Source organism: Eurypyga helias, unplaced genomic scaffold (assembly GCF_000690775.1).
Source record: "Eurypyga helias isolate BGI_N326 unplaced genomic scaffold, ASM69077v1 scaffold14550, whole genome shotgun sequence".
In the NCBI taxonomy this organism is placed as follows: Eukaryota; Metazoa; Chordata; class Aves; order Eurypygiformes; family Eurypygidae; genus Eurypyga; species Eurypyga helias.
The window spans coordinates 22,954-35,217 of record NW_010223900.1 but is presented as its reverse complement, the minus strand read 5'-3'; the positions used below and the strand labels follow the sequence as shown (position 1 = coordinate 35,217).

The 12,264-nt window shown below is 43.6% G+C and overlaps 1 protein-coding gene across 1 annotated transcript in view; it reads right to left on the bottom strand.

Annotated features, from left to right (window-relative positions):
• LOC104513148 (activating molecule in BECN1-regulated autophagy protein 1-like) overlaps nt 1-12,264 on the bottom strand; it is a gene marked incomplete at its 5' end in the record, with an annotated part of 83,563 nt that overhangs the window by 54,679 nt on the left and 16,620 nt on the right. The window contains 1 exon segment of the mRNA XM_010156432.1: nt 26-136. Within this exon segment, the coding sequence (XP_010154734.1) occupies nt 26-136 (111 nt within the window).

The window sequence follows — 12,264 nt, the reverse complement described above, 5'->3', positions numbered from 1 at the left end:
GGTACTGGTGTCCTTTCCAGCTTACCATTGCTGATTTCAGGCAGATCAAATTTGGTGAAGTCCCACCACTGGAGCCGGTAGGTGGTGTTGGCAATGTTGCTGGCCACAGCTGACTGTCCATCCCCAATCACGGCACCTACAGAAAAGGAGGAAATAATTAGCAATTTAACCTCCAGAAGATTATCCAGAAAAGAGCTGCAAAGACAAAACCATAGAAAACCTTTCAAAATCCAAAACACAAAACTCTATATTCTTAAAGAAACCTTATTTACAGAAATGGCAACCCCTCCTAAATAAGCCACAGAGCACAGGAAATTAATAGGAAAGCACCTCACTGCAACACATTTCTGAAAGAAAAGAACATTGATGAGAGATAAGACTTGCCCAGACTCACAGGGCAGAAATCCTAATCAATTCATTTGGTGCAAATGCATTCTGCTTATTGGTACCAGTGAAGCTGCTTTTTCACAGACCCACAATATTCTAGTACATCTATGAAGGCAGAACTGGATGCATACTAAGGAAAAGTGCTGCCCTGCAAAATCGCACACGTGTGGACATAACCCCTGCTACCACTGTAAACTCCGTTCAGAAGATACAGGTTGCCTACAATAGTTGCCACACAGTAATGACTGTACCAGAAATATTAGCAAGGAAGACCTACAAGCTGGCCCTTTGCTACTCTGTGTGGCCCAACCTACAGCAGGCAGGGGCTGTCTGGACTCCAAGCAAACAACATGACCCTTGCTAACCACACAAAGTTTTGGGCAGCAGCCCAAAGCATAAGGCTAAACAGAATACTTCAGAAACTAGCACAAAAAACAATTTTCCAGGCAGAAAGAAACTGCCACTGGTAACTGAAATCAGCATGCACATGAGAAAGCTCAGAGCCATAAAATGCAATCCCTAGGGAGACAAGTGGAGAGAAGAAACAGCTATCTTATAATAGTACTAGAGTCAAAAATCTCACGCTATTTGCAGTCTCTAAGGCCTTCGTACACACACAGCCCTTGTACTACACACATGATAGCACCTACAGAAACTGAAGGTCACAGTGTTTGATAAGGGAAAGCAAAACAGGATCATCCCCAAGAACAAACGAGGCAAAGCACAGCCTCCGGAGTCTACATGGTCTGGATTTCGGCATCTCCACACTGTCTCCAGCAGGAAGCACACAGAAAAGTCAGTCGCTTCACTCTCCCAGGAGCGCTGGCTCAGGACTCTGCTGCCACAGCAGCCACAGCAAAAGAGACATCACTTTGACAACTCTGTACACAGCAGGCCAGCTGCCTGCACAGGGAGCTAAAAGCTTGTTAACTGCTAGTAAATGAAAGTAGTGTGGAGGAAAATGAGGAGACTGTGGTGGCTGGATTTTTACTTTTCATATCAAATCCCAGCAGAACACTCAGGCATGGCAAAAAAGAGGTCTGAAAACACACACAAACTGAAAAGGTTTATGTTTTCTCTGCAAAGTAAAGAACAAGGTGGGCAGGGCAAAGTAGGGAAGTAAATTCTAGACTGGTGCTGATAAAGACACTAAGAAGGCTGCTGCTAGTCCTCTTTTCATCAATAAACTGCCTCTAATCCTGATTTTTGGTTCTGGAGAAAGCTCAGAGATGCATTGAGAGCAAGAGTTGTGAGCAGCCGGCTTCACAATGTGTCCTCAGCTATGCCAGGCCTCCAGCGACTGACAAACCTTCACCCTGTGTCTGCTCAGCCTCTGTATCTGCCCGTCAGACACGCACATATCACTTGGAGAGCAAAATTAAACATTTCCATTGCTCTTACATACGCCCAAGGCCTTGTTCTCCATATCCCCCAAAAGCAAAGGGCTCCTCTGAACAAAAGATATGCACTAGAGAAAGCAGATTCAATGCATTAATGAAATTACATTTTGCAACCAGAAGTGGAAGAAGCTCAATTAAATTTTATGTTGCTTCATCTTTAAAAGTCTCCGCAATGCCAGCCCGGGTGTGGTACACAGGGCACTCTACTGCTGTCTTGCCTCCAGCCAAAGAACAGAAAACCAGTTTCTGTACAAATTTCAAGAGTGGGACTTGCTGCAGGGAAATGGTAACTAACATCACCAACTAGGCAGCAACTCCTTACAGGACTTAGTCAGACAAGGGAACACTCAGCAAAGACAGGTGACAGAAGTACTACTCAGGGCACATAATTCCAGAATACTGATGTTATTACAGGTGAACATTACAAAGTCATCCTATGTTTTGCAAGGAGATCAACCTTTGTAGGCATAGCAAGTCATACGTAACTGAAGAATAACATGCCCTAGGAGAGTAGTTGTGTGTTCCCTCTACATCACAGAAGCCTAGGAACATCACCAACTGCTCCACAAACAGCAAGTTCATCTGCCTCATACAACTGTTGCACCTAATGCTACAGGTACCATTAAAAAAAAAAAAAAAAAGCTGTTGGCAAATGTTCTTGAATTTTTTTCTGTAAAGATTCTGGACTTCTTATCTCTTTCCCCAGAACTTTCAGGTCTGGTGTTCATTTAAACCTCACACCCCCTTCATATCCAAAGGCAGTCATATCCTACACAGAAAAGCTAACAATGGAAAAACGCAGTACCTCCCCATCTGCCAGACAGCTCTGCACAAATTTCAGAGCCAGCCAAAGCCATCGTCGAAAAGATTAGGACCCAGGGAACAAGGTTCATAAACTGAAAAGTGCACATTCAGAAGTATTCAGGTCATTTCTCAAAGGCTCCAAACCAGTGTGCCTAACGGCAAATCCACGATCTACATGTTTTTATTAAGTAATTACCCCTACTTATACTAATTATGTAATTGAGAAGTGTAATTATTAAATTATATCTAGCTACATATACAAAGTAGAATAACATTTGTATCACAAGTCCTGCCAGAAGCCTCCCACTTGCATGCAGGCACTGTCCTCCAGTAAAGACGATTAAAAGCATGCAAACATTTCATACATTCAATTCAGGGAGGAAAATACCCCCTCCCCAAGTGCACAACTACGCTATCCTAATCTTTGCTGTGCACTTTTTCCTTTGACTGATAGGGAAGATTTGAGACCGTGGAGGGAAAGCCTAAAAAAGTTAAGTCCTCACCACAGATCTTGTGTTCAGCGTGAGAACTCATCCTCAGCTGCCTTTGCTCAGCCAGGGTTTCAGCCTGGGCAAGAGCAGGAGAAGGTGCTGTTGCCTCTTAAGTTCTAGTGTAACCTGGAGGCAAACAACACAGCTTCTTAAATGTGGGCAGCAGCAGATCATCTCTAACAAGCCGCAGTTCTCACCAAGCACTTGACAGTCTGTCCTGACTCCTGGGTCTTCCACTGTCTGATGGAATCACAAGTGACTGCAGTGGGTACCCGAGGGTCTCAGACTTGTCATCCCCACGAACAGAACGACCTTTTACTGCAGAGATGATGTAGATTTCAAAATGCTGAAATCCAAAGTGAAGACGAATTGAAATGCAGTGAACGTAGGTTTGATTGGCAGCTTTCCTGCGTCTGTCTATCACTGCGTAATAAACACTGGGTGATGGCAGAAATGAAGATAAATGCTTTCAGCAGCCCTCCCTTCTCTCCCCACCACCCTGATCTCCATCCACCCCCACTCAGCACATGACAAGAGAGTTTAAAGAGTGGGGGGGGAAAAGTCTTAACAAAGACTTAAAAAGAAAAACCTCAAATCTTTTCTTATAGGCCACCTACACGTGACAGATATTTATCCGTCAGTCTCAATCCCCTCAGAGCGTCCAACTCATCTTGGCATGTGGCGAAATGAACCTTTGCCAATCAGCTATTGCTCATTTATGAATTAAGCCATGCAAGCTGAAGTCTGAGTCTAGGGTGAAAGGGAAAAAACCAGTGCAAAACCACTTTCCATGGCACTTCAGCACTCCTTCAGTGAAGAGCAGGATACTTGCATACTACTACTATCAAACTCTTGGAAGAAGAGCTAATAGTCTAGACCTACACGGACTTTGGGGTGCAAGTTTCAAGAACGCAGAACATCAACACACTATGGGAATTTCTTTCCTGTGAATTTAATAGAATCTAGAGCGCAATTTTTTTTTTTCCTATACTAGATCCTTTACTCTTAAGTTTTTAGTGTCTGGCAGGTCTCCTCATAGTCAGAGAAAAATTTCAAGATGCTTACAGATAAGCTTGAGGAAGCTGGAGAAGTCCCTGAGCTAATTTGTGACAGTGATTAGGCTCTGGTATAAAATTCCCCCTAGATTAGTACTTGCATCTCTAAGCATGAGTACCTTTGAAAAGTAATTACCTCTTTATGAGCCCATTTGTAACTGCAGCTAATGATACTGAGGTTATCCTACACTTGGAGAAAGGACCTGTCACAGCTGATGAGTTTTACATTTACTAGTCCTGGATTTACTATAACCCAGGCTCCAGGAAGTCCAAAACACGGGACAAGTCGATTTAACAAACCAAGGATAAAACTCCTAGCTGCAAGAATACATCAGATTCTCTCAACCACTTCTGGAGCAATCTGAATTCAACTGAAATGCGACTACTGATCTCTGAAGCCTAGGAGAGATGCAAGAGGTTCTTGCGTACTTCCGACCCTCACGTATTTTATGGGGCTGCTTGGTTTTGGGGACTACCTTTGATCACAGTATATATATTACATCCTGAATATGGATTGAACAAGTTCAGCAAATCTCTGATCCAGGCTACCACAAGGACAATGCCTTAGAAGTGGCTGAGCTATCTAAAACTGTGCTAATGCTGTAGAAACAGTATGCGTAGCAGCCTGGTATTTTCAAGGATTCGTTTTGCTTGGTTTTCAACGTACCAACAAGCTGTAAATAGGAAGCAGGCAAAACAATTTTCTTGAATGGATGCACAAAAATGTTACTATGGGTAGCTCAGCATATGCTAAGCAGTGAAGGGATCTTAGATTTGATGTTAACTGAGAAAGCCCCAAAGAGGTATGTGCTTTTAGAAGACTGTACTCTTCAGAAGACTATTGTTTTTCCTTTACCCCAGATGTAAAAAATGAGAGATGCAATTTCCCATTCACACTCACTCCTATTGTAAAATTTCCTTTTAAAAAGGTGCAATGCTTAGCATGCCAAGTTCCACAATCCTATCACCTCTGAGAATCTGAGCAGGCCTCAGCTGCAGGTAGTGAAGATGACCCTCCTAATAGGAGCTCAGTCAAGTGCCCAAGGGCTTCACTCACACCGTGGAACAATGCAAGCATCACACAGGAGAGGGAATGTTCCAGCCACAAGATTCAGGCTTCAAAAGGAAATCAGTTTATTTGCAAGAAACACAAACAATAAATGAACAGATGCCCTGCTCAAAGCCTCCATCCCTAGTACAATCATGATGGCTCCTTGACATCTTACCTTCCTGACATTAGAGATCTTCCTTTGTCTAATCACATAACAACATAGAAATGCATCTGGGAAGCATTTGTCTTTGATGGAGGAGTCCAGCTTTCCCTCAGGGAAACTAAAGAGGTTAAGGTCCTTTCTCAAATACATCCCCCTCATCTGAATTGTTTGCACTTCACCAAGTAAGCTGATAATTTTTCTTCCTAAGAAAGAGAATTCCCTCTTCTCCGCTGTTGTTGACCTCATAGATATGCCCCTGCTCATGTCACCCAGATATACAATGAAGTTGGAAAATCAGATCTGAAACAGCATGGTGAGTTTCCAGGACCAGCAAAAGTTGAGCCAGCAATATACACATAGAACCTCTCAGATGAGGAAAACCCTGTACTCTACTCGGTGACAAATAAGGTATCTTAACCATAGCCTTTGCATATACACCTTGGAGCAATCAAACATCACTGTTTAGGAGGTCCTCACCCTACTCAGGGTGACCAAGAAGGAACAAGAAGTTTCATTTCCTCGCTATAGCTACCAACCCTCATGGTCTAAGACTCCAACTTGCCAAGAACTTTCTGCTATCATCAGATATGCACTGTTGAACAGAAGCCCCCCCAGCCAAATAAATTGAAAGGAATTCCTTCTTTCTACATCCTAAATCACTACCAATCATCACCTGAAGTACAGCTCTGCCACAATGAAAGTTTGACAGGATTTAAAACAATATTTGCACACTACTTTTTAATCTGGAGACCATCATCGCCCAAGCCATCAAAAAAAAAAAAAAGGTAAAGAGAAATACTATCTGAATCATGGGCATACCAGAGTGTCTGACTCACGCCTCACCTTAGTGGTGAGTGGAGAGCTGCACAACTGCTCAAGAACTGCTGGGAAGAGGGGATGAACAAGTGAGAGCCTGACTTTGGCGACTGAACACAAAGTTACAGTTATATTTCGTTTACTGATACACAATTATTTACCTTATGCTTCAGAGGATACTTCATTTGCATAGTTTAAACGTTTGCTCTTGCAGGGTAGTAAGTACAATTCACCAGGGAACTGAAGCCTCAAACCCTGGTTGCCAAAGCAGCTGAGCTGCAAGTCGTAGTGGTGTTTTACGTTCGCACAACCCAAATGAAGCTGGTGTGATGATCATCTTTTTAAGAAAACCTTTACAAACACGGACCTTTTAGGCTCAGCTGTTTGTTTTCTTCATTTGTCACTTCCAATGCTTTTAGCTGCAGTAGATGGGAAGTTCTGTGGGAAGGCTCCGCTGTACCAGCTGCATTACGCTATGTAACAGCATGCATGCATACACATTGAAAACAGCAAAGCCACCGCTGTTTGGGAACTACCATGAGACTCCTGGAATTCTGATACTGGGGCACAGTATTGGAATGGTAAGTAAAGAAATAGAAGTGCTCCATGAAGCACACAGGTGGAAATAAATGTTATCAGGCTAGACAGTCAAGAGAAATCTTTCTGCAAATAGCAATGCAGTATCATTGAAAGAGCTTGACAGGAAAAGGTTATGGAAACAGAAAGGAACAGCTGTTACTGGTGGCTGAAACAGCTCAAGCTGTTTGAGAAGTGGGTGGGCGAACAAGCTCTTCTTTCATTTAGGCCACTCGCTGGGAAGGGGAGTCAAGGCTAGAGTCTTCCAATCAGCTAACTGCTGGAGCTGTTAAGGGAAGTTTCTGCAGACATTGTTGCTTGTTTTGAGATCGTTTCTTTATTTCCATGTGACAGCAGCATGTGCTAAAAGCATGCCTCACAGTACCATATGATTCAAGCAGTAAAACATGTTTCCTACAGTATAGCCTTTTAGGGAAAATATTCAAACACTAAAAATACATTCCCAATCTGCATTTTATTGAACTAACGTTTTGTTTCGACCTTTTTGGCATATTTTCAAGCTTTTTAGATGGGTTTGACGCTATGCATAAAGAAGCCCTAACAAAAACCAATGAGTAAAGGGTTGGAGAATGGGGTTTATGCTTTCTTCCTAATTTCTGTTATTCCATACACTATAAAAATCCTCTGCTACTTACTGCCCTGGTATGGGAATCATAAATTTATTTATTGGAAAATACCAGGAGAAAAAGAAAACTTTACCTTGTCAGTGTGAGGAGAAACAATAATCTGAGTTAGTCATTTCTCCATCTGAAGGTCCATAACAATCTACTAAAAAAATCAGTAACATAATACATGTGAAATCAGCTCTCAAGCCACTGACACTGCAAGAGAAAAGTGTTTTTCAGAATTAAACTGGGAAGGAGGAGTGAATGAGGCCAGGAAACGGTGATAGATGAAAAGGCAGAAGAGAGCTGAATTTTGCAGTCTCCAAAGAAAACCACATTCTCTTCCTTCACCTCTGTTTGAACCCACACACGAGGGCATGCTCAGAGCCCTCCTCCCTCCTAACCTTCCAGAAGGAGTAGGTGACTCTCCAAATCAAAATGCCACATCTCTCCTGCCGAAGTTTAAGTTTCACAAAACCCCTGTGAAGGTGAACTAGGAAGGTCTGGGTAGGTAATCCGCGCTGTGTGTCACTAGGGCTCCTCCCTCTGCCAACTCTGCCCCTTGCAATGCCTCTGATCTCTCCCATCCCTAAATCCTTTGCATCATTTCCAAGCCCTTCGTTAAATGCTGTTGGAAGTCTGCTTTTTAACCTTCACGTCTATGTTTATTCTCTGCACAAAAACAGAGCGAAATCTGTGCCTGGCAGGCACATCCTTTTGTAAAACTCCTTCTTCTTTCCCTTTCTGACTTTTCAGAGCATGAAATGTGCCTGCTAATCCTAATTGCCTCGGATGGAGAGCCTTGCAGAGACTAGACAAAGGGGGCAGCCTTCCACCAAGGAGCTTTGAGCAGGCACCAGGCTCTAAGCTCTCAGGTCTCCAGAGCTCCCATCTCACTTTGTCACGTTTCTGAAGAACACAAGGACAAACCTCTCCAAGTAGCTATGCTGGGAACAGGGACTCGCCTTCCCTTTTTTTTTAAATGGCCCTTCCTGCACAAGAGCCCATCTGAGCTCCTTGTGTGGCGTGACTCAGGCTGGGCAGAGTCCTCAAACACAGTGCTACTGTATGTCAAAGCAAAAAAGCTGAACATCTGACTTTTAAGGGTCATTTGCCTGTCCACATCCCGGTGCCAGCTCTCTGACCAAACAAGAAGTTTGCAAGGTCCCACAACCACGTCCACAGCCAGCTTTCCCACTAGCAGTGCCTCAGTCAGTAACACAGGCACTGAGAATTGTTAGGGTATTAAGACACTTCCGCCTCCGGCAACCGTTAAAGAAGGTTTCTGGTCTAGCAGAGTTTGCCTGGATTCAGAGGAATATTTCCACTGCAGCAACAAAAACCCGCTCCTTCACAAAGCTGCTGTCATTGCCTAACCAGAACATCCTTACCACCCAAGGGCAATGGTTGTGTCCTCCACAGCTGTCACACCACCCACGCTGTCCACTAGGTCTACTGCAGTTCACTCGTCCAACATAGCCACTCATGCAGTATCAGACTAATCCAGCGTTGCCAAAATTGCTGTACATAGTTTTAGATAACTCAGACTTCATGCAATTTCTTCAGATTTGCTGCTAGGGCCTGTTAGCCAAGACACTAGCAAACTTTAGCCCATATTCCACACAGGTTATACTTTATTATCAACTCCATAGCTCATAAATTAGCCTGGCCATGGTTTCAGTTCACACCAAATAATTCCTCTCCTGAGCAGAGGCTCAAAGATTGTTATAACAGCACTCACAGCTAGCCAATATAGCTATGCCAACAGATACATGCAATAATGACGAGTGAAACTGCTTTTACACAGAAGAGCCTTTTCCATTGTGAGTGTGCATTTTAACTACATGAAATCCTATTAATCCAAACAAATCAGCAAGCCAAATGCCTGGTACTGCCCCCGCAGCTTTTACTGCAAGAACGTGTGCTTAGTACAACTTTAAATGTGCGTGTCTTATGCCAAAACACTCATCTGCACTGGGAAAAAACCTCAGAAGTATCTTTGTAGAGCACATGCTTGCCTTATCAACCACCACATTGCAGTAACACAAACTTTCACTAATCCAAGAAGCAGTATGTTCCCTAGAAGTGTTTGAATTCCTGACATTTAACTATCAGTACAACACCAAGCTTCCACACTGGAGCCATTTTTCATTGTGGAAATAGGAATATATAGTATTAATGAAAGTTCCAAGCACAGAAACACATTCAAAGCCTTGCCTTTGCCAGTGAATGGAAGACTTGCAAGAACTCTACTATCCTGAAACCCATTTCAGGAACTGCTATATTACAGCACAAGCTCAGTGCATCCAAACTTGCAATGAAAATGCTGTGTCAGCTTAGCAACACGGACTGAGCTACCACCACAATACAGATCTCTAAGCTAAACATGCTCAATGGTTGATTACATTTTACATTCACAATATCCTGTGAGCAGGATAGGTCTGTTGAGAAAATACTTGCCTGTTTGGAATCTGTACTCATCTAGAGAGGTTAAGATGAAGTCACAGGCTCTCAGAGAAAAATGCACCCCCATTAATAAGAATGCAGGCCCTGACAACTTAAATAAACTCCATATAATAAACTAACAAAGTGTCTTCGGGCAAGTTAAGAGCTGACAGGTGGCATTTATGAAATGTATTTTAAGGGTATGCTGTACTCATTAAGAGACTCTTCTCAGACCAGTGCGTCCTGCACAGTTGCTGTGTCTGCAAAGAAAACAGGCACTAAACTTGCATAGGAAATATAAAGCTGAAAAGACCTAGCTACAGGGACAAACTTACGAGGTATCCCCAAACTGATGAGCAAAAGAAGAGAGGCAGGACAGGAACTGGGAAGTAAACAGCCGGGCTTGCTGGTTTGCTTGGGTAAAGCAGTGAACAGGGAGGCAACCAAAAAAATGCAGAAAACACAAAATCTAAGAATAGTTCAACTAATGAGAAGGCAGTTTAAGTTTAAAGCATAGTGAGATGGAAAAGAGGAAGCCCAGGCTGGAAGACCACAATGAAGAGACCACATTGGTCCAACTGGAAAAGAACGAAGTAAAAGAAACGTACAGCAAATAAAGTACTTGGCTCTTGCAACGTTTTGAATACTTTCTGATGGAGGGAGTTTTGAGGGTGGTTTGGCATGACCTAGATGACAGCAATGGAAACAAGACTCATGCCTTACTGCCACTAGCTTTAAAAAAACAAAGCAGGTTCCAGCGAACCAGGGATCTGCACACAGAGCCAATGCAGAGGCTCAGGCTCAAGGTGTGACGCAGATCCCAGAGTATGCAGAGCAGGACTGACAAAGCACGCTGGTCCACACCCTGCTGGATCACTGCGTGACGATGTGAAAGCATCGGGCGACATTCAGAACAGCGATGCAGCATCAGAGCTCCCAGAGGGCAGCAGGACTCCACCAAGGAGTTAAGCCAAGCTCATAACCTTGCAGTGGCTTGTGTACACAAGGGCCACAGCTGAGTTCAACTCAGACAGGTCCAACCCACTGCAATTACAAAAGCAACTACAAGATGAAGACAGACTAACACTTTATCCCATTAATTTAAGGATTATTAAAAGTCAGACTTAAAGTCACACACAGAAAAACCAAGACCTAAGCTCAAGGCAGCAGAAGTACATCCTAGCTACTCAGTATGCAGGTCCTGCGTTGCACAAGGGATGGATAATTCAGATGGGTTTTGTTTCTTTTTAGGGTAGACTTGACCTTAATCCAGCTTGAATCCATAATACTTCCAGAGGATGCTAAGCAGATCTGTCCAAGAAGCTGCAATACAATATAACCACCACAGCTACTCCACATGGCATTTATAAGAACGGAGGGAAATTCAGATGATGAAAATGAGGCAATCACTATCTCTGCAGTAAGATTTTAGGTTATACACAATGGAGATTTGCAGCAGGACACGCTTTAGTGGAGACAGGGTCACAAACTAAAAGGAAGTGTGGTGAGAGGCACCAAGATCTCATCCTCACAGCAGCAGAGACAGAGGTCTAGGTCCCAACCAGATCACGGAATCATTAGTGGTACAGCCTAGATGATGATGAGCACTCCAGGTCAGCCTCTCAGTCCTAGGACTCAGTGTAAAATTACAGGCCCAAAGGACGATTTTGTTAGGCCTCAGAAGTCAGAGGACAGCAGAAGCTAAGCAGTAGTTCACTAAAATCACAGGAGTGTGGAGACTGATACCCAGTTACAACCAGTTTCTTTCGAAGCAGAAGTTATGAGAGGGCTTTGCCTTCATCTTTCACTGTTTCCTGTGTCAACAGACATGCGCGTACCCAGCGAACGAGGGGTCTTCTATTGAACCTCAACGGCCAAGCTGGCCCAGGAAAAGAGAGAAACACACTCCCCTCAGAACCCTTCTGTGCCTTCCACACTGAGAACCAAATCAAGTCCTTAGTGACATGCTTTCTCACCTCACCTTCCAAAATCTTTGCAAATCTCTTCATCCATGTGACCTGTAAGCTTTCTCTAAACTTTGTTACTGACTCCCTCCCCATCACAACTTTGTGTCTTCCAGCGTTTACCATCAGCCTTTCTCTCTCATTTCATCTTGTTTTCCAGTCTATAAGCACTGTTAGTTATTTTTCTGCCCTCAGCCTTTTTCCTGTGCCTTCTCTCACTTGCACTCTGTCAAAGTAGTTCTGGATTTCCTCATGCTTTTCAGTATCCTTACAATGGGGGTACTTGTGGAGGTGTGTATGTGTGTGGGAAGAGGTGGGGTGATGTGTCGAGTATTTGTTTCCTTCCCCAAGTCACCAAATTCTGAGCCTGACCCACCCCTGGTACCAGCTCCCATTCCAGCATCTATTGGGAGACAACTCTAATGAAAACTGCCACCAGACCAATCCCCTCCACTAACAAACTTTTCTACTTCTACTACGGCACCT